The 23,631-nt window shown below is 41.5% G+C and overlaps 2 protein-coding genes across 2 annotated transcripts in view; one reads left to right on the top strand and one right to left on the bottom strand.

The window, feature by feature from the left end:
• Nucleotides 1-21,699, bottom strand: part of LOC121872528 (WASH complex subunit 1-like) — a 96,973-nt gene extending 75,274 nt beyond the window's left edge. The window contains exon 1 of the mRNA XM_042375312.1: nt 21,635-21,699. The gene's annotated coding sequence lies outside the window, so the exon portion shown is untranslated. The remainder of the gene's footprint in view (nt 1-21,634) is intronic.
• Nucleotides 658-7,494, top strand: LOC121872527 (tigger transposable element-derived protein 1-like). The gene is made up of 3 exons (XM_042375311.1): nt 658-803; nt 1,054-1,846; nt 7,434-7,494. The coding sequence occupies exons 1-3, from the start codon at nt 683-685 to the stop codon at nt 7,492-7,494; spliced, it is 975 nt and encodes a 324-aa protein (XP_042231245.1). The 5' UTR covers nt 658-682.
• Nucleotides 21,700-23,631: the final 1,932 nt, after the last annotated feature.

Raw genomic sequence — 23,631 nt, 5'->3', positions numbered from 1 at the left:
ATATATATATATATATATAAGGAATATCTGTTAATTGAAGTACATTCAACTCGCGCGCGGCACCGAACACGGGACACCGCCTACTCCCGCAACCTCTCACACATGCATAGCACGTCACACCACCCCGCTCTCTCACTCAGTCTCGCTGTAACCATGCTTGTGTTGACATCAGAATTGTAGTTGCTACGCTTGCTACCCACATTTACCATGGCCATCCCTAAGCGCCAGAAGAAAGTGATGACTCTGCAGGAGAAGGTGGAGTTGTTGAATAAGTTAAGGGAGGGAATGTCGTTCGCTGCTGTGGGGCGACTGTACAACGTGAACGAAAGCACCGTACGTACCATCAAGAAAAAGGAAAAAGATATCTATGATGCTGTAAGTGCCAGTGCTCCACGCAGTGCTAAGCATGTCAGCCAAGTGAGGGAGAAGGCAATGGTGAAGATGGAGAATGCCTTGTTTTTGTGGATAGAGGACCAGCATCGGAAAGGTGTAGTAGTGGACTCAATCCTTATCCGGGAGAAAGCTAAGCCTCTACACACACGCTTCACGCCTGCAGCTTAGGAACCCGTACCCAGTACCAGTGCTGCTACCCCCCACACCCGAGACACCTCCGACACCTTTCCAAGCCAGCAAGGGGTGGTTTGACAATTTCAAGCGTCAATTTGGCCGGAAGAATGTGAAGATGACTGGGGAGGCTGCGTCAGCAGACACCATGGCTGCAAAAACTTTCCCAGCAGAGTTGAAAGCAATACTCGAGGAGCAGGGTTACAAGCCAGAACAAGTTTGGAATATGGACGAAACAGGTAAGACAATAAATTACTACTGTACATTTAACCTTAAAAATGGTCAAATACCTGTTGTACTGTACGTACTGTATTGTGTTGTAAGAGAAAACGGGATAAATGCGTCTGAGTTTTATACAGTAGCTTTTATATTTTTATTCCGTAGTGATTTACCATACAGTGTGGTGTAATATTTTTATACCAATTTTGATACCGTATAATGTATGTATAATAGTACAGGGTGTACTACGAGTATTTTCTTTTCCAACAGGTTTGTTCTGGAAAAAGACGCCACAGCGCACTTTCATCGCCCAAGAAGAACGCCGTGCACCAGGATTCAAGGCAGCCAAGGACAGGTGCACAGTGCTATTTTGTGGCAATGCTGCGGGTCACCTCATTCGCCCAGGCTTCATATACAAGTCTAAGAAACCGCGTGCATTCAAACACCGCGACATGAGCTTGCTGCCTGTTTTCTGGATGTACAATAAGAAGGCCTGGACAACGAGTGACCTGTTTCTCAACTGGTTCCACCATTGTTTCCTGCCAGAGGTCAAACGCTACCTGCACCAGAAAGGATTGGAGTTCAAGATCCTGCTAATCCTCGACAATGCTCCTGGTCATCCACAGTCAGTGGAGGTGCCGCATGAAAAGGTACAGGTGTTGTTCCTTCCACCCAACACCACTGCACTTATCCAGCCAATGGACCAGGGAGTTATCAAGACATTCAAGGCTAACTACAGTAAACTTGTGATGGCCAGACTGCACTCAGCCTTAGACCATGATCAAAACCTAGATGTGCTTCAGTACTGGAAGAACTTCAACATTGCCGACTGCTTATCTTTGGTGGCTGAATTTTTCAAGGATGTGAAGCCTGAGACAGTGAATGCCTGCTGGAAATCACTGTGGCCTGAATGTGTGAAAGATTTCACTGGATTTTCTCCTGACGAAGCCATCGCAGAGGCGGTGAAAAAGACCCTGGCACTGTCGAGGAAAGTGGCTGTTGAAGGCTTCCAGGACACGGCAGAGGACGAGATTAGGGAGCTAATCGAAGATCACGACATTGAGCTGACCGAGGAGGATCTACAGGAGTTAGTAGACTCAGGCAAGGAAGAGGAAGCGAAAGGGAAAGAGGATGAGGAAGAGCACCAAGAAATAACGTTGGAGAAGTTGGGGGAGATGACCAGGATGATTGAGGCACTGAAAAACCTGGCCTATAGTATGGACCCCTCCATGGTGCGTGCCCTGAAATTCATGCGAGGGATGGATGATGCTTTTGTTCCATACAAAAACATCATGGAAGAAATGAAAAGAAAGAGACGACAACTCCCCATCACCATGTTCTTTGGTTACCGAAGGAGAGATTCAACACCATCAATCGCTGGCGGCAGTGAGGAAGCAGCTGAATCCACAGTCGCCCCCACTTCACCACCTGTTATGGAACTGAGTGACGATGAGCCCAATGAGCCCCGCCCTGTCGCCGAGGAGAGGTACGGTACAGTAAAGTGAAATTCTTATCTCTTTTTTTTTAATAGCTTTTCTTGCCATGTTTATTGTTTGTAAAAATGCACAGCACAGTACAGTTCAGTACAAGTACTGTACATAGGAAGTGGAGGTGCAGTTATTCACAAAACATTTGTGTTTGTTGTCGGCAGTAGTGACGGAGCAGAGGGTGAGGAGAGAGCGGAGGGAGCGAGTTGGGAGGAGTGGGGAGGTGACCTTGGACGCAGGAGCAGGGACGTGTGGAGATGCCAGCCAGTACATTACGGGTGTATTAATTGTTTTTATAGCTATTTTTGCATTTTAATATTAAATACTGTACATTACGTTTCAACAAAACTACCAATTATTTCTGAGAACATAGAAATGTAATATTTTTGCTGAAATGATGTACGTATTACAGTGGAAAGTGGGATAAAATTGTGACGCAAGCAATGACTCTCTCTCTTTCTTTCGTTCAAAAGATGTTGCAGTAATCGCTTTTCGAATGGTTTTCAGTTGTGGGATTATAAGGCTAATGATAGGATAGAATATTATTGTAATACAGTACGAGTACAGTACAACAGTTTTTTAACTGAAAACCATTCGAAAAGCGATTACGGTAAAATCTTTTGAACAACGAAAGAAAGCGAAAGTCATTGTTTTCATAATTTTATCCCACTTTCCACTGTACAGTAATATGTACGCCATTTCAGCCAAAATATTACATTTTCATATTTATTTCTGAGAATATATTCATTCAGTCACAGTTAAGGTAAAATATACTTGTGATGTAATATTTTAATGAAAATACGGTATCGTAGTTTTTTTTTGTATCAAATTTAATTAACAAAGATTGATGTTTCAAATGTAATGAACAAAAATTTATGTACAGTCTCTATAAATAAACTTTAAAAAATGAATACTTTATGTTTTACATCGTCCTGTGCATACCATACCATGCATTTGGCTACTTTGGGCTTGCTATGATGACGCAAGAGATCTGCCCTGGCGACTGTACCGACACTCACAGCTGATGGTGCGTTGGTGCGTCATTTCCATTGTTTACTGGTAGTTACTGGTAAATATTTTTCAACCTAACGAAACTATTACCCGTTTAGAGGTCGACCCCCAATTTTTGCCAAATAATTTGGTCTTAAAAACTCGAACTACACACAGGTATATTCGATGAAATAAGGACAGCATAGGGGGCCAGGGATTTTTAGGGGGGCAGCAATAGTACGGATTTTTAACATTCACAAGTATCTGTTACCTAGCTTGGCATTATGTTAAGGGCCGACTGTATGTATATATATATATATATATATATATATATATATATATATATATATATATATATATATATATATATATATATATATATATATATATATATATATATATATATATATATATATATATATATATATATATATATATATATATATATATATATATATATATATATATATATACATACATACATACTATAATATATATATATATATATATATATATATATATATATATATATATATATATATATATATATATATATATATATATATATATATATATATATATATATATATATAGTGAGTATGCTATAATGAGCGGATCCTACTACGAATATTCCTATAACGAAAGGTTTTACCTATAAAATTGAGAATGCTATAACGAACAGAAACTCCTACAATGAACATTATTTAAAAAATTTTTTTTTTTTACTAATTTTGTTTATTATTACAAATATTAATGATATTCTTTATTTCAAGGTTTTAGATGCATATTTATGCACTTTTACAATTTTACAATTTTATATTATATTTTCAGTGTTAAGTGGTTGTATTTGGGGGCCTGGAGCGGATTATCCTATAACGAGCGAATGCTATAATGAACAAGGTTCTAGAACCAATTAGATTCGTTATAGCATACCCCTGTATATATATATATATATATATATATATATATATATATATATATATATATATATACTGTATATATATATATATATATATATATATATATATATATATATATATATATATATATATATATATATATATATATATATATATATATATATATATATATATATATATTTCATGTAAATCCACAATGAAAACGTGGATAAGATAAATCTTGATAAAATCACACGGGAAAACAACGGAGTACCTTAGCTTTCGTCTTTATTCAAGACATCTTCAGAGGCAACTGGATTACATGGACAGAGAGAGGCTTAAATATACAGGGTGACCTAAAAACATGAGGTCAGGTCATAATGATGACATCCACTAATCCCCACACCAACACACACGTAGAGGAGCTTAAGAGAAGGGTGGTGACGTGACTAGTCAGGTCAGGTCAAAAATAAGGGACCCACAAAATAACTATTATACATCTAGATCAAAGGTTTTCAAAGCATTTTTAACCTTGGGCCACTGACAAATAAATTTATGTAACATATTATCAGTTTTGAACTGACCATCACTAAGGTTTATTGTTTTTAATTCCTTAATCAAACTAGCTTCAACCAGAAGTCTTTCTGTGACACAAGATGATTTGAATACTTCTAAGCTTTTTTCCCGGCTTAATGGGGTGATTATTATTCCTAACATGAGCGAACAAGGCACTGCTTTCAGATGCAGTTCTGATAATTATATATGTTGTTTGATTCTGAGCTGCAGTGTTTTTCCTGTCTGACCTACATAGTACAATTACATTTGCTACATGGAATACAATAAACACTTCCATTTTACATTCAAACTTGGGCTATTCTTATTAACATATTGGTAATGGATTGATCATACTTGAAAACAACATTAATATTTAGAAGCTTGAGGGGCCGAACCGCGGGACTCCGCTAACGGTTTCACCAGCAACGTTTATCATATACGCGGTGCCTCGCCAGAGCTGAACTTTCACTTAACACGGATTTTTTCCACATATACGCGGTGAGTGTCCGGCTCGAGACGCTATTTTTAGATTTGCCCCACCCACCCGCCACCCTGCCTGACTGCCTCTTTTAGCTCATAAAATTCATACAAATTACCCGGCCAGAATATAATTTACATTGCTGGAATTCTTATAATTTGGTGATCATTTTGAATATAAACATCATATATTTTGCATTAGACATACAAATTTTAGATAAAATTTTTTCTCTGGGTAACTATGTTATCTTTTGTGCAAAATATATGACATTTATATTCAAAATATTCCTGGTCTTACAAGGAATCCAGCAATGTCAATTATATTATCCTAACTTTAGTTTGAGGTATTATTTATTACAAAAAAGTTAAGTATTCTGGTTTTCCCACACATCTCCTTGGGACGGTTGGTGGGGGGTGGGGGGGAGGGAGGGACCGACCGACCATCTGTTACCCCGTGAAGAATATTTTTTTTTTTTTATTAACTGAAGATATTTGTTTTAGCTCATAAAATTCATACAAATTACCCGGTCAGAATATAATTTACATTGCTGGAATTCTTATAATTTGATGATCATTTTGAATATAAACATCATATATTTTGCATTAGACATAAAATTTTTAGATAAAATGTTTAATCTGAGTAAGAATGTTATCTTTTGTGCAAAATATATGACGTTTATATTCAAAATATTCCTGGTCTTACAAGGAATCCAGCAATGTCAATTATATTATCCTAACTTTAATCTGAGGTATTATTTAATACAAAATGTTAAAACCTAAATTTTTCACCCACTCTTCTCTTGAAGGGATGATTGGTGGGGGGTGCGGGGGAGGGTTGGGACTGACCGCGGGGTTGGAAGAGGGGGGAGGCAAGGTGGGGTACTTTGATTGACAGATAGTGTCCTGAAGATTATTTCTTTTTTTATTAACTGAAGATATTTGTTTTAGCTCATAAAATTCATACAAATTACCCGGCCAGAATATAATTTACATTGCTGGAATTCTTATAATTTGGTGATCATTTTGAATATAAACATCATATATTTTGCATTAGACATACAAATTTTAGATAAAAAAATTTTCTGAGTAACTATGTTATCTTTTGTGCAAAATATATGACATTTATATTCAAAATATTCCTGGTCTTACAAGGAATCCAGCAATGTCAATTGTATTATCCTAACTTTAGTTTGAGGTATTATTTATTAAAATTTAGTGGTTTTCCCCAAAAAATTTCTCAGAGAGGGAAGAGCCGGCAGTGTAGTGTGAGAGGGGGAGGGAGTTGAGTCCATTATTTGAATGGACATTAACTTGGCGACTGTATTTCTCTATTTCTCTTAAGTATTAATTGTGTGCATGTACCATCATAAAATTAAGATGTTATTTTTACTAAAACATAGTTATGTGTCTTCAAAAAGTGGAGTTTGGGGGTCGGGCCGGTTTCTATTCTGTTGTTCACTTAACGCGGATTTCACTTAACACGGGACCCTCTGGGTTCTATTGACCGCGTTAAGTGGGGTACAACTGTATATATATATATATATATATATATATATATATATATATATATATATATATATATATATATATATATATATATATATATATATATATATATATATATATATATATATATATATATATATATATATATATATATATATATATATATATATATATATATATATATATATATATATGTGTGTGTGTGTGTGTATGTATGTATGTATATATCAAACAAAATAACTGTGCATATTTAATACATATAAAAGTTTATTAAAACAAACACCAATCAATAAAAATGCTGAGGTTTTCACATCTCGTCTCAAGGAGTGGAATTTACTAGATCTTAGTTGCAAGATTAGTACATACAAGAAAAGGCATCTAACTTTTACACCTTTCTTCAAAGTTTTGGACCTCAATTTGCTGTGTTACTGCTCTGATGTCAATGGCCTTTTTGGCCAAATAGGCATCGAGTACAACCCTTCTGATTGGCGTTTGTTTATTGACAGCTCAACAAAAAGTCTTAAGGCTGTGTTGCTTCACAATGGGAATACACTTCCATCAATTCCGGTAGGTCATTCAGTTAACATGAAGGAAGACTGAAAATGTAAAGATTTTGTTGGATATGCTCAACTATATAAGAAACAATTGGGATGTATGTAGAGACTTCAAGATGATAGGTTTCCTGCTTGGACTACAAGGTGGCTATACCAAATATTCTTGTTTTCTCTGTCTACAGGATAGTAGACCAGATGACAAACACTATGACAGAAGAGATTGGCATGTCAGAAGCAAATTAACTCCTGGTGCACACAATGTATGTAACAATGGTCTTATTCAAAGAGAGAAGATATTGCTGCCATCACTTCACATAAAGCTAGGGCTTGTGAAGCAGTTTATCAAAGCATCAAGCCCAGAAAGTAACGCCTTTAAACATGTCTGCTTAATGTCCCGAAAATTGTCTGAGGCCTAAATCAAAGGCGGCATCTTCATTGGACCACAAATTAGGCAGATGTTGACATCTAAAGATTTGGAAGACAAATGTCAACTATTGAAAAAAATGCCTGGCAATCATTTTGGCTTATAGTACATGGGTTTCTGGCAACCACAAGTCTGAGAACTACAAAGAGCTGGTGGAAAATTTAATTGTATGTTATAAAGAACTTGGCTGCAGAATGTCACTGAAGTTACACTACTTGCATTCACACTTGGATTTCTTCAGACCAAACTTGGGGCACGTGAGTGAAGAGCATGGTGAACGGTTTCATCAGGACATACAAACTATGGAGCAGAGATATCAGGGGAGATGGGATGAAGCTATTATGGGTGACTACATGTGGAGTTTGATTCGAGATGACCCTATGTTCATTTTTAGCATAGTTTATTGCTCAATTTCATTATTAACAAGTGTAGAAAAGGAATGTGTTGTTTGGTCATGTTTTATGCTTTCAATATACAGTATAGTCTGCATTTACGCAGTCAATTGAACCCATGGAGGTCCGCATAAAATGAGAAACGCGTAAACGTAATAACAGAACATATGGGATTAATTGAAATAGAGACTGGGCCGACCCCCAAACTACATTTTTTCCGACACAATACGTACGTTGTAGTAAAAATAACATCTTAATTTTATGATGGTATGCACACACAATTAATATAAGAGAAATATCAATAATATAAGGTATTTTAACACTTACGTTAGTAGAAAAGATGGCTGGGCACACGGGGATGGGGGATTGGTTCTGAGGCAGAGGGCAGATTATTGGCCCTCACCTGTATCACTTGTATCACTATCCACCACAGAGGCTTGCAGGGCCTCTTTGTCAAACCCCTCAAAGTCCATATCCTCACTATCACTATCACTGACTTGGGCCGGCTGTGGTGGGTGGCGGGTGAAGAACTCGGCAATGTTTTGATGACTGGGCGACCTTGTGCGCACCCTGCCCACGCAGCTTCCCGCGTAAATGATGAAATTTACAGCGTAATTAAAACATTTCATTCTGGCAAGGCACCGCGTAAATGACCAAACAAGTAAACAAAAGCCGCGTAAATCCAGACTATACCGTAACATAAAATTATGTTCTCGTTTCATTTATTTCATTAGCAAATGTGATGTATATCAACATTTCACCTTCTGATTTCTGGTTAAATTTCTGATAAAACTATTGATGCTGTAAAAAAACTAAAGTCATTTTTGGAATCAGCATACCCGAAAACATATATAAACAGTTAAAAACTCAGATAAACACAACTTTCCCTGTAATTGTAATTGCAGGGTCTCAATTGTTTCTCTTACCATTGACAACACAACATACATACAGTGGTCCCTCGGTTAACGAGCACAATTTGTTCTAGAAGGTTGCTCGTTAACCGACACCATTGTTTCAATGGGTTTTTGGGTAATTGGTTCCAGCTCACCGAAAATTGCCTAAACTCAACAAAAAAGGTAGTAAAGTGCACTTACTTTGAGGTGTGTATGTAGAAGGCTCCTGGATGATGATGATGATGATGATGATGATGATGATGATGATGATGATGATGATGATGATGGGAACTAGAATGGGGTGGAGAAGGGAGAAGAGAAGGCATTGGGGTGGAAGAGAAGTCACCCCATGCCGCCATTTCACCCATAAAATTTTAGTTCTCTTGGTGTAATTCAAGATTATTTTCTGTAACTCAACACTGCACTGCATTATATATTGTCAATATGTAAAATAAATTTCAAATTGACCAATAATTTGCTTGCAAACACAGAAAAAAGCATTTAGTTGAAGAGAGTCTGAAGCAAGATGTTACCACCACTGAAAAGACACAGAGACTGACGCCTGTATGGTGTGTTGACAGGCTGTATGGCACGCAAAAAACTAGCTTCCTAATACTTCAATTATGTTCAATAATTGTTAAAATGACTAAAAAATTTAATATAAAACTTTTAAAATTATTGAATAGTATAAACTTCTTGATATATACTTAAATAGTAAGAAATTTAAGCACTAGAACCGATTACTGTATTGGCGGACTAATACTACAGCTGGTGGACCGCCAAGTGCAAGCGAAAACATGTTGAGGTCGGCTCGTAAAAAAATTGTTAATCGAGGGATGGCTCGTTAACTGAAGTTAAGAATCTTATGGAAGGTAACTCGTTAACCGAAATCTCGTAAACAGAGGCGCTCGTTAACCGAGGGATCACTGTACTGTACGGTATATTGTTTCTCACTCTTGATCTTTTTTTCTTTTTTATTTCTTAATGGTTCTTTATTATTATTATTATTATTATTATTATTATTATTATTATTATTACAGTATTACCCAGCTTTACGCGTTTTCTTTTATGCGTTTTTACGTTTACGCGGTACCCCACGGTGCATCTACTCTTTTACACAGAGAGCGGCTGGCAGTCATCTCGCGCCACGCCATTTTTGGATTCAAACCTCCCGCCATCCCGCCATGTTGGGTAAGCGGCGCGAGTAGGTTGCGCAGTGTATGTCTTTGTTGCGTTATCGGTGACGTCATATGACATATCAAACTGTGATTGGGACAAGCATCCTTACCTCCCTCCCCGCTAGCTGTGATTGGTTTAATGTAATATGACATGCCCTGCCGCGGGAGCGATGAAGCCCGTTGACCTACCCACATCAGTTACACCGCTCCCGGCTACACTGTGTATATCGATATCCATTGTTCCATAAGAATGACTGCCACCGGACCACCACCACCACAAAGAAACCTTGCATTACCTGGACCCAGCCGCCCTTAGCCAAAGAAGATACGACGTGCCCTAAGCTACAAGGTGAAGTACAAGATCATCCAAGAGTTAGAGAAAGGAACAAGACAGGTTGATTTGGCGCACCAGCATGGTGTGAACGAATCTACGATCCGGACAATCAAGAAGGATGCAGCCAAGATAAAAGAACACATGAACATCACAAAGTCTACAAGTGCTTCTATGACCAAGTATTGCCACAACAAGGTGCTTCTCAAGACGGAGAAGTTACTTGTGAGCTACTTGATTCGTCAGGCAAGACGGAACATGGCGGTCGACACGCGGTCAGTTCAGGAGTACGCACGTGAACTGTACGCAGCAGTGTCACGTAAGATGGGAATTGCAGAGCCCAAACCCTTCAATGCTTCCTCTGGGTGGTTGCAGAGGTTTAAGAAGAGGAACAAGATCACCAACATTAACATTGGTGGTGAAGGAGCGAGTGCTGACCGTGTTGCGGCTAGGGATTTTCCTCCGTTTTTACGTGAGATCATGGAGGAAGGACAGTACATCGACGACCAGGTGTTCAACATGGACGAATCCGGTCTCTTTTGGAAAAAGCTCCCTTCCAAGACCTTCGTTGTCAAGTCTGCCAGCAAGTGTCGGGGCCGGAAGTTGCAGAAGGAGCGCATCACCGTCCTCTTTACCACCAATGCCTCCGGTTCCTGTAAACTCAAGTTATCAGTGATCCACACAGCCCGCAAGCCACAAGGAATGATGTATCACGACTCCAAGCCAATGTCCACTGGCTGACCCATACAAGGCGCCATGGATGTTTCACTATCCTCTCAGTTTGATGACTGTTTCTGCTCCTGACGAATAATTCTAGAGCAAACAAAACACCCATTCAAGACGAGCTAAGCGTTGACAACACACCAGGACACTCGCCCCTACTGTTGGATCATCACCCCAACGTAAAAGTGGTCTTCCTTCCTCCCAACACTACGCCATTAATCCAGCCCATGGACCAAGAATTAATCTGCAATGTGAAAGCTGCATTCTCTGCAAAGAAGTTTAAGCTCCTGAACGACTATACCAACACCAAGGATGAGTTGCGTAACCTGGGTGACACCGATAGCAAGAGCGAAGAGGACGAGGAACAACAGTTGGCAGAGCAAGAAGTACTTGTGAAACACTTTTGGAGAAAATTCAAGGTCAAGAAAGCTGTGGACTTCTTGGTGGAGGCATGGGATCAGCTGTCTGTAGCAAAGGTTTGTCACGTATGGAGACATGTGTTGCAAGGTATTCCAGGTGGGAGGCAGAGTCAATCTGTGACTGGTGAGGTTCAGACTGTTGCAGTAGCAGTGGACCTTGCCAGAGAAGCTGCGCAATGTGTTACAGCTAAAGGCTTCTCCGAGACCACCAACGACGACATTATGGAGGGGATAAGGGATCCTGATATTACTGCCGACGAGATGTTAGAAGATGATGACGTCCGTGAAGGGACAGGCGGTGAGTCATCCCGAGAAGAACGCAAGTTATCGCATGGTAATGTAAGGGGTGCCATTGAGTGTGTAGAGAAACTGAAGCTCCTCCTTTACGACGACCCTGACGATAACCGGTATGAAGTCTTCACTACCCAGCTGTTGCAAACTATGGAGCCCTACATCAAGGTGTACCACGACAACATCAACACTAGCCGTCAACAAAGCATTACCGAGTTCTTCGCCCGTAACCCACCATAGCCAGGTCAAGCCAGTGATACTGACAAAGACAGAGACAGTGATGGTGACTTTGAGGAATTTGTCAGCGAGGCCCTGATAAGTGTGGATGACAGTGATGGTGACTCACCTGAGGGCCAGCAGCCTGCCCTCTGCCTCGGAACCAGCCTCCATTCCCGTACGCCGACCCATCTCTTCTACTAACGTAAGTGTTAAACCTAACCTTGATTTTTCCAAACATAACCTAACCTTACGTAAGTGTTAAACCTTGATTTTTTCTAACCTAACCTACCATGACATATTTGTTAAACCTTGATTTTTCTTTTACCTGGTACAGTATATTATTCTCTTATTGATATTTCTCTTCTATATTATATGTGGATGTGCATACCATCATAAAGTTAAGATGTTATTTTTACTAAAACGTACGTATTGTGTCGGGAAAAGTGGAGTTTGGGGGTCGGACCAGTCTCTATTTCAATTAATCCCATATGTTCTGTTGTTCACTTTACACGTTTCCCACTTTACGCAGGCCTACATGGGTTCAATTGACCGCGTAAAGCGGGTATTACTGTATTATTATTACATTTTTGCCCCCCAGGCCCCGATGTGGGTCAGTGACCTGTGCCCGGGTGGGCTAATCCTCGTATAAAAACATAGGGTATGTGTTCCGACTTACGTACATTTCCGACTTAAGAATGTCCTCAGGAGCGGAACTCATTCTTAACCCAGGGACCCCCTGTACAGTGTACCTTTACATTTTGAAAAAATATAATACTTCACCATTTAAGTTTTCAAGCATCACTCAGCTACACTAATGGTATGACATAAGCCACATAATGTCTTGCAACCAGGGAAATTTAACTTGATGAATGATGGTCATCTAGTGAGTCCACTGACAGAGATAAACAATAGATTATGAAATTTCCTTTGAAAATAATAGACTGGTGCTTCTTACAAATACCAAACAAATATTTAATTTTGAGAACAGTTAATTATGGCTTACTTTCATTAAATAAATATTAAAGTAGTAAATTCTCACTTATTCCAAAACTCACAGCCAGAGGGAGAAATGACAATCTTAAGAGAACCCTAAACTGAATGACACACCAGCCTACTGTTTGGATGGAAGCATCATCAAGTAACAGGAAAATTTCAGCAAATATAGGAATAGTTGTTGTACACAAATATTCTATGAACATTGTACAGTATATGTGCCATTGAAGGATCATCCACGTTACAGTAATTTAAGCCTAATTTTCAAATGGAGCAAAAGTGATTGTTTCAATGTTACAGGAGCAGAATGGTCCTTGGGAGAAGATACAATACACAGTACAGTACAGAACTCAGGGTTGGAAGTCTAAAGAGGAGAGCAAAGAAGTGATTAATGGAGGAGTTATCTGTTACTTTTATTTTCTAGTGGAATACAATACTGTATGTGGACAAGCAGCTCCCATAATACTGTACAAGCTGTGTATTGAGGAAGAGCAGTTTCCCTTCCATCTCACACCATGCAAGTCAGGATTTTTACTCAAATAATTCAAATCAAATCATATTCATGGCTCATGGTGATTTTTTGGAGAAAAAACACTTTTTTCCATAACTGGATAGTAACATGTTTAACTACTGGGTAATCTACTGTACAGTATCCAGATGAACACTAAAAAACAGCAACAAAAAATTACAGGAGTGTGTAATTAGAGGTGCAATGCATATGGCCTTTTTCCAAGCATCATTAAAACAAATTATTACCCATCTTCCAAGATGCTGACACCAGATCCTTAATCAGCATCTTGAGGTATAAAGAACTACCAATACAGTATTAAGATTTTGAATTACCCTAACCTAAAATAGTCCAGACTGTGTGACATTTCACCATGGACCACAAATGGCTTCATGCCTCATGAAATCAATAAAAACTGAAGGAAAATTACATTTTGTATGATATACAGTAAATTTTATGATTTCTTTAGGCTTCAATTAACATAGGCAGAGCCACCAACCAACATTCAATGCCATATACAGTAATTTCACGATTTAACAAACTAAATCGAGCCTCCCCTTTCCCGTAAATCGAGTTGAGAATTCTTTTTCATTATTTATTTCCCAATTTAGTGGAATAGTTCATTAAATTGGGTAGATTCAGTTAAAACACTCACACCCACTTCCTTTCTGGGATCTTTGTGACACTTTTGGCATGATTTCATAGCACAATTACGGCAAAAACGATCTCAAGCAGAGTTTGGGCAGATGGCACAAGCATAGGATACAGACTGAGCGCTCGTGGGCTGCTGTTTCCCACTTTTTGAGCGGAGTTAGCAGTGAGCGGAATTCTACTCGATTCAGCGCTAATTGGAAAATCAATAATGGAAAACAAATTTCCTTTTAATTGGGACTCCTTTATATCAAGAAATTACTGCAATCTTCTTATAAAATTGTCTTGGTTTTGTTAGATAGTACAGTACAGTATTTTAGTTTAAGTTGGGTTAAGTTATGGTAGGCTAGATTAACTTAGGTTAAGTAGGTTAGTTTGGTTCATTCTATGAACCATAAATATAGAATGCAGCCAGGAGTTGCTGAGACGATTTGTTGATAATTCATCTTTCACTCACAAAATGAACCAAATTAACCTAACCTAACCAAACCTAACCTTACTTAAAATAATACAACTGTGTACTACTGTATTGTATTTTTACATTAAAGAAAATATATACTACAGTACTGTATATGAAATGAATCAAAGCTTAGATATACAAGGTATCTTGGCAGACATGGTAGATGAATTTTGGAGTTCTCTCTGCAGATGTAAAATACTGTACAGTACTGTATAAGCCAAGGTAAAGGTGCATAGTAAGCAATTTACACAAAAAATATTGCTCATGCATTTTTTGTCAATTTCATGAACTAGGAAACCATTTATGTTACGTGGTGAAGTGTCATACATGAGGTAGTTAAGGCACACAATTAGTCTGGACTACAGTATTAAAAAAAAAAAAAATTGGGGTGAAGTGTCCTAAGTTGGTACCGGGTAGTTCAGAAACAACAGAGATGTAAATAACTTAGTGTACAGTATACTGTACAGACTTGGAAACCGTTCCTCCAGAAAGACTTAACATCCCTAGGAAAGGTGCAACACAAAATGACTTGGATGATATTGGAACCACATCATCTCAACTATCCAAGGAGATTGAGGGCCTTAAGACTAACAACCCTTCAGACAAAGGCACTTCAGTGAGATTAAGGCGACCCAGAAGAAATATAGGTCATTCAAAAGGTCAAAGTGATGGGTGAGGTAGGGATAGTGAATAAGTTGAAGACGAAGTGGGTCTTAAAAGAAATGTATGGTATTTAAGACAACACAAAGGAAAAGCTTTCAGTAATATTGCAGTATACAGCAACCACAGAATTTCAGAAAGTCATTACACTCAACCCTATTTTTTCTACGATCATTTTCTTATAATACACTTCCGTCGCAAATTGAAAATAAGGAAGTTATTGAATTTTAAAAAGAATAAAATCAGAGCACCAGGCAATCGTCCCGAATACTTCACTCAGTATTTTGCGAGATATCTCTTCATAACGAAATATACTGAGAATTTGCACCACTCCTTCCAACAAGTCGCCCTCCTGTACCCTCCACAATCAGAGCGAGAACAGAGGAACCCACAGCGCATTCTGGGCCCTTACTCAGACTCCGACCCTGACTCGGAGTAAAGTAAGAAATACTGAAACGGCTATTTATATTCTCGTGGAGGCTGACCACTCGACTCTGGGTTATTACATAGGGTGAATTTTTTTTTTATGCACCGGTCTTTCTCTCGCTGTTATTAATATGTATTTCATAATGTTTAGACAATTCTAAGATTTTATCTTCTATGATATTTCAGCTGGAAATTAAGGATAACTGAGATACAAATTTTTCAATATTATTAAATTGGCTCAGTCACGAGTGTCGCCATGTCTTATTTACCTTGAGGAGATATTATCAACCAGTCGTGACCAATGATGTATCAATATCATCACGCAAATTTTTTTTACCAATCGCATTTGATTTTTTTTTCAAAGGAAGCAGCTTGGGCAATTTCATTGACCAGTCTCACAATGGCCGTGGTGGAGGTTGGTTGTCATTCGTGCTCCTACGATTATTTTAAGTTTATTGTCGAGTTTTACGAGAAAGACGATCATTCTATCCAATTCTTACTTATCCCTGGTCCTTCCACTTCTTAATAAGGTATTGTACTTTTGGGCATGGCATGCCCCAAAGTTTTTAACGACCGAGACATTTAGGTTAGTTTAAGCTAGGCCTACCGGGGGGTCCGGGGCAGAGCCCCCGGGTAGAGGTTAGGTTAGGTTGTCTAAGTTCTCCTTGTGCGTGTCAATTTTCTCTTTATTATGGCCACATATACACGTACAATAAGGGAGATCTCGCACTCAGGTTGGAGGTGAGAAAGGAAACTCAGAATACCCTAACTACCCTAACTCTACATGTATTGTATGTACAATGCAGTGCTAGGGAGTTACTGTGTAGTGAGGAGCTTGTTGAGAGGAGGTTCTGTCCGTTGGAGAACGTTGAGTAGAATGACCCTCACGGCGAGGCTAGGAGAATTTATACGATTCTGCCGGATCAGGTTCAGAGGTGTGAGGCGAGCGGCGCAGCTGATTGACTGGGCGAAGACGGCAGGTGACCAATCAGCGAGCGATTCGAGGGAAGAGACTGTGGTCTGGAACTCGCTGCTGAATGGCTGAAGCGAGGACGGGAGAGGAGTTGTAGGAAGAGTAGATCACTACAATGCTCCCCCTCCCCTCTGGGCGCGGCAGGAGACGTGTTGTAGGCAGGGTTGTATCCCACATGCGAGACATAGCGGGCAGGGGTGTGAACCACTCAGCTGCTACGAGTGACGACTCCGTCGAATGACACATAATCTATATAATCTGTGGGAGAAGCAGGGGGGAAAAACATCTGGAGGGGGAGGGTTGTAGATACGAGAAAGTTGAGTGGCGGGAGGAATGTGGTGCTTCTCTCGCGGCAGGTGCGAAGCCCTCAGGGGTGCTGGGTGGGATGTTTGGGTCCACAGGGCCAGTTGCAGGATCCTCATCAGGAGTAGGGTCCACCTCATGAGCAGGACCCTCATCAGGAGCAGGGTCCACATCGGGAGCAGGATCAGGAGGGCACACAGAAATGTTGTGAACGAGGTGGTGCTGCAAGCGGCAAAGGTGGGCAGACTGGTACAGGCGTGGTTTGCTGGGGGTAATGCTGGGCTGGGGCACCATCGGGTAAGGTGGCCGGCTTCACTCAATCGATGCTGACGGTGTCGTGTCTGCCATTGTGAATGATCGTCAGGAACTTCGCTGACTGTGCAAACACCGGGAAGGGTCCGTCGTAGGGACGTTGAAGTGGGTTGCAGTGAGCATCGCGCCTGACGAAGACATACTAGGCGTTGAGTACTGCAGGAGGGATGTGTTCAGGGTGATGGGAAGGCTGGCAACGGGCAGTAGCCTTGAATGCAGAAACTGCTTGTCGTACTGTTTGCAGTAGGTAGTGACGAGCAGCAGGAGTGAAGTGGTCAAGGTCAGGAGTAAGTGAGAAGTCCCCGGGTAAGCGAAGCGGCTCGCCTAGGGTGAGATCTGCTGGGCTGCCGTCCATGTCCTCTTTGTGCGATGCACAGATGCCAAGGAGCATTAAGGGTAGAGCATCCGTCCAGCTGTAGGGGTCATGCTGTGCCTTCATGGCGTCCTTCAGCTGACAATGAAACCACTCTACCATGCCGTTGGACTGAGGTTGGTAAGCAGTAGTGCAGTGCCTGGAAGTGCCGAGGAACTGCAGAAGATTATGACAGAGTTGTGACTCAAACTGGGCTCCTCAGTCAGTGATGACAGTCGTGGGAGGACCGAAACAGGAGACCCAATCAGACAGGAAGGCGTGGACGGCTGACTCTGCTGTAGCATTAGGTATGGGAATGGCTTCTGTCCGCCTGGTGAAACGGTCAATGCAGGTGAAGATGTAGGTAATGCCACAGGATGCTGAAAGAGGTCCCACGATGTCGAGGTGCACTACCTGGAAGCATCCTCTGGGTACAGGAAAGGTTTCTCAGGGAGCCGTGTGTGTCGATGTATCTAAGAGGACTGGCAGGCCAGGCATTGGGCAGCCCATTTCCGAGTATCGGCCTTGATGCCAGGCCAAATGACACGCTGCGTGAGAAGGCGCTGGTAGGCTCATACACCTGGGTGGCTGAGACTATGGATGCGGTAGAAGATGGCGCAGTGGTGGATGTGAGGCACGAACGGTCTAGGCTGCCCACAGGACATGTCGCACCACAACTTGATGTTCGTGCCGGGAACGGGGAGTTCTTGGAGGGCGAGACCTGAGGGAGATGTCTTGTATGCTGCAAGGTCTTCGTCGTTCTCTTGAGCTACGGCGAGCTGTCTGTGTAATCCATCGGTGAAGATGAGGGAAGAAAGCTAGATATACAATGAGAGAGGGTGTCGGTGGTCTCGTTGTGGCTGTCCTTGTTGTGTTGGACGTCGCTGGTGAACTCTGAGATGTAAGCCAAGTGGCGAAGAACATGAAGTGTATGTGTCTGGGAAGCTGAAGTGAAGGCTTGGACGAATGGCTTGTGATCAGTGAAGATGGTGAACTGACGGGCCTCAAGGAAGTGCTGGAAATGCTTGACAGCAAGATATATGGCCAGGAGCTCTCGATCGAAGGCGCTGAACTTGAGTTGAGGTGGTTTAAGACTCTGTGAGAAGAAGGCAATGGGCATGAGAGTTCTGTTGATCTCCTGTTATAAGACGGCGCCCACGGTAGTAGAAGAAGCGTCTGTTGTAAGAGTGGTACGGGCGTTGGGGGCAGGGTGAGCCATCAGGGTAAGGCGTGTGATGTGCTGCTTGATAGTGGTGAATGCTGTAAAAGCCTCTTGAGTCCATATGAGAGGCTTGTGAGACGTCTTGGGGAGTCCCTTGAGAAGATCGTGGAGAGGAGCGAGAATGTTAGCAGCCTGGGCAATGAAGCGGTGGTTGTAGTTGAATAAACCCTGGAATTCTCGGAGCTTCTTCGCCATTTCAGGTTTGGGGAACTCCTTGATGGCAGTTACCTTCTGTGGTAGGAGTTTGATGCCACTCAACCAGACTCTGTGACCGAGGAAGTCGATGGAGGGGGCTCCGAAGATGCACTTGGCGGGATGAACTTTCATGTTGTTGTTCCGCAGGCACTGGAGAAGGAGCTGTAGGTGGTGATGATGCTCGGCAGGTGTCGGAGATGCGATGAGAATGTCGTCTATGTAGACGGTGACAAAGTCAAGGTCGCGAATAATGTGGTCCATGTACCTCTGGAAGGTCTGAGCTGCATTGCGTAGTCCAAAACTCATGTAGGCATACTCAAAGAGATCAAACGGAGTGGTGAGGGCAGTCTTCTGGATATCTGTAGGTGCCACTGGAATCTGATGGAAAGCACGCTATAAGTCGATCTTCGAGAACATGGTCATGCTGTGGAGTTTGTGGTGGATGTCCTGGACATGCGGGATCGGGTACCTGTCAGGTTTGGTGACGAGGTTCAGGGCTCTGTAGTCACCACATATCCTCCAGTCGTTGGATGATGGCTTTGGAACCATGTGAAGAGGAGATGCCCAGGGACGCTTTGAAGCTCGAATGATGCTGTCTTGCAGGAGTCTGTTGAATTCCGCCTTGGCTGCGTTCAGGAGCTCAGGGCGAAGGCGGCGTGAGAAGACTGGAGGTCCTGTAGTCTCGATGTGGTGGAAGATTCCCGACATAGGTGGTAGTGGAGTGATTCGGGGTGAGAATAATTCCTTGAACTCCTTGAGCAGGAAGGAGAACTCGTTGGACGGCGAGAGGCAGGTGATGGTGTCAGTGACTGCGGCACGCATACCCCGGATCGTGTGTACTGTAGGCTCATGCATGAGGCAGAGGTTGCTTGGGTCAACGACGAGCTTTTGGAAGGTGAGGAAGTCAAAGCCAAGGATGGGTTGAGAGACGTCTGCCACCACGAAGGACCAGCACAGTCTTGGGAAGACCAAGGTCTAAGGCGAGGATGTGTGCGCCGTAGGAGGCGATGGGGGTACTGTTGGCAGCAAACAGGTCATATGAGGGTTGCTTCGATGTGTCTTGCGGTGAGGGAGGGAGGGATGACGCTGACCGATGAACCTGTGTCAACGAGGAATTTCCTGCAGGAGATGTGGTCGGTGATATGCAGCAGTGAGACGCTGCATAGCGTCTGGGAGTCCAGGAGTGAAGCCCCTGTTTAGACCCGGGTTAGGTAAGGTTTAGTTTGGTTATATTGTATAAGTTAGCAAGCACAAAGTACTGGAAATTCAGAACACGCAATCGATAGAACTATTATTTCTACTATTTTTTCGTATGTAACAGAATTCCTGTTGCATAATGTGTTCTTCGGTATTATTTTACTTTAGGACATAGTGTGCCCGAAAGTTATAAACTACTGAAACATTTAGATCTCGCTATTCTGAGCATTTTGAACCCCAAATGTACATGGTGGAAATGGATAATAGCGACACAATTGAATTTAATTGATTTTAAGTAGGTTTCAGTCTTCGTTTGTGAGGAGATGTTAACGGCGCATCACGCATGCACAGTATTGACTGACATCATTCAGTCATGACCAATGATGTATCGATATCATCACGCAAATTTTTTTCGACCAATCACATTTGATTTTTTTCAAAGGAAGCAGTCTGGGTAATTTCATTAACCAGTCTCAGAATGGCCGTGGTGGAGGTTGGTTGTGATTTGTGCTCCTACGATTATTTTAAGCTTATTGCCGAGTTTTATGAGAAAGATGATCATCCAACGCAACTCTTACATATCCCTGGTCCTCCCACTTCTCACTAAGGTATTGTACTGTTGGACATGGCGCTCCCCAAAGTTTTCAACTACTGAGACTTTTATGTTAATTTAAGCTAGGCCTACCGGGAGTCCCGGGGCGGAGATCCCGGCTACGGGTTAGGTGAGATTAAGTTAGGTTAGATGACTCGTTTTTGTTTTCTCCCCCACCCAAAAACCCCAATTTCCCAGGCTCTCCCCCATTATTGTTGGGGGGGGCAAAAACGAGCAATTTCCGCCAAAAATGAAGGTCAGATTCGTTTAAAACACACCAAAATACACTGGAAAAACATATTGCTCAACACCTAGGGAATCATGTCCTAAAGTAAAAAATTTACATGTTCCGATGTTTTCTTGTTGTGATTCGGACAATTTTGAAATTCGCTTCTACCACTAATCACTCGTTTTGACTTAACCCCACCCATGATCCCGAATTCCCACGCTTTCCCCCATTATTGTTAGAGGAGGGGGGATGGGGGGATGGGGGCTAAATCCAAAACGAGTGATTTCCGATAAAAACGAATGTCAGATTTTAACCAATCACATCAAACACCATCAGAAAAACATTTTTTTTATCAGATTCTTTGGTTGCTGTAATCTGCAATTTTATCAAGCTTTCTTATACTGGCCTAGATCATTGCCACACTTACCACAGCTACTCACCACAAATAAACTAAGTACAAGTAATAGTCACTTGGGTTGTCTCATCCGCCCACCACTAATCACTGTTACCAATTACAATTTTACAAAATCTACCCTACGGTGTTCATCTATTCCAAAAAATTTTTACTGTACCAGCAGTTAATATTATTATGTATGACTGTCCTTCAACAACTACCGTCTTTAAATGTGTACTCTACGTTAGCAAATGCATGTCACCAACCATTAGAAATCATGATACTATACGTTATTCATCTTAGTACCTACTTGAATAACCTGTGGAAATATGTATGTATATAATATGATTTTTGGTTCCCATCAATGAAAATTACGAAATGTAATAAATCAATTTATCTTGTAAATGAAATTACATTTTATTGACGACTTTCATTTAAGATTATTACGTTATTTTAATATTTTCGATGGAAATATTTCATTAGGTCAAAGCTATGACTTCCACTTTGCATTACAAACATTAATGAATTATGTTGTAATATACTATATCTTACGTTTTCCCAAGAAAATTACGAATGATTAAACATTCTTAATTTTTTTCAGTGCCAACAGTGTATAACACATGACCGACCGCCCAACGAGAGAATAAGGTTAAAGGTTTGGCAATTATGGCATCACTGCTCTTCTTAAAAGGATGATGAATATAAATATTTACTTTTCTTGATAATACAATATGCAAAAACAATAAGTGCCTTTTTTAGCATATGGTACCTTATTTACCTATTTGTCACCCATTAAAGGTGGCCATGCCAAAGAAAGAAAGCCAGTGGCCTGTGTAGGATATCTCCATTTTCTTGATAGTCTTGTTCAGGGGTATTTTGAAGCTACAAAGCTTTTTAATTTTATCCTCTTCGCCACTGATCGACTCGTTAGCCGCTTGGGCGGTCGGTCATGTCTCTGTTACACACTGTTGGCAAGTACTCCAGGATATATCCGTACCTGCTCCAGTGTTGGTCAAGTCTGGTCTATAAGGAATTCACACTCTCTGGTAGACTGAGCTCCCATAGATCACCACCCTTGTGTGAATTAGTATTTCCTTTTATGTCAAGCCGTATTTACTTGTCCTGTGACTAATAAATATAAATTCTACATTAGTTTCATTTAATTCCTTGACAGCACCTTTTGACAATACTGTAGTGGATTCCTCCACTACAAACGCTGTTTGTCGCTGAGTAGCCGACCCCTCGAATTCCCCAGTGTATGCCTCGTGGTCTAGATCAACCAGTGCCGCCTTACATGACGGAGGTCAACTATTAAGCCACGCCTACCTCCGCAGGACGGGTGTGTTGGGGTCGGTAGGACGTGGTGCTTGGGGCAGGAAGAGGAGCGGCTGTCTGCTTAGAGTCGCAGAGCTGCTCTAGGGTGTCTAACCTGCGGTATAGAGATAGTAGCTGTAGAGCCGATGAGAGCTGCCTCTGCGTGGGTAAGCCAATATTCCATGTTGCTTGAAGACTGGGAGAGTGATCAGTTTCTCCTCCATCCTGTGTGAGTGCGAATCTCCGGGGGTCACCATTTGTGGGGTACGTGATATGTGGTTCACACTCAGGATGGAATGGAGAAAGGAAACTCACAATGTGCTCTCTATATACATGTTGTATTGGATGTACAATGCAGCTTGGTGCTGGGAAGGCAGCATGGTTACAAGCGTGATGTAGAGAGAGCTGGTTGGTGAGAACGCTCAGAGAAGGACAGCTTGTGGGTCGCCATGCTCGCCAGCGGGAGAGAGGACCGCCAGGCAGGCGGAGGAGCGAGGGAAGGCCGCCAGGCAGCGACGGAGGAGGAGGTGTTGCTGGCTGCGGCTGTAGGTAGAAAAAGAGAGATCACCACGAGGTCAGGTCTTAAATAGCGGGGGTAGGCGTGGCTTAGCAGTTGACCCCCGCTCCGTGGTGTATGGCGGCGCTGGTTGACCTAGACCACGAGGCACTGGGGAATTGGTGGGGTCGGCTAGGCAGCGACAAACAGCGTTTGTAGGGGAGAATTCCACT

This window comes from Homarus americanus, unplaced genomic scaffold, assembly GCF_018991925.1.
Source record: "Homarus americanus isolate GMGI-L3 unplaced genomic scaffold, GMGI_Hamer_2.0 scaffold39155, whole genome shotgun sequence".
NCBI classification, from domain to species: domain Eukaryota; kingdom Metazoa; phylum Arthropoda; class Malacostraca; order Decapoda; family Nephropidae; genus Homarus; species Homarus americanus.
The sequence above is the reverse complement of the archived record's forward strand: the minus strand, read 5'-3'. Positions and strand labels throughout refer to the sequence as shown.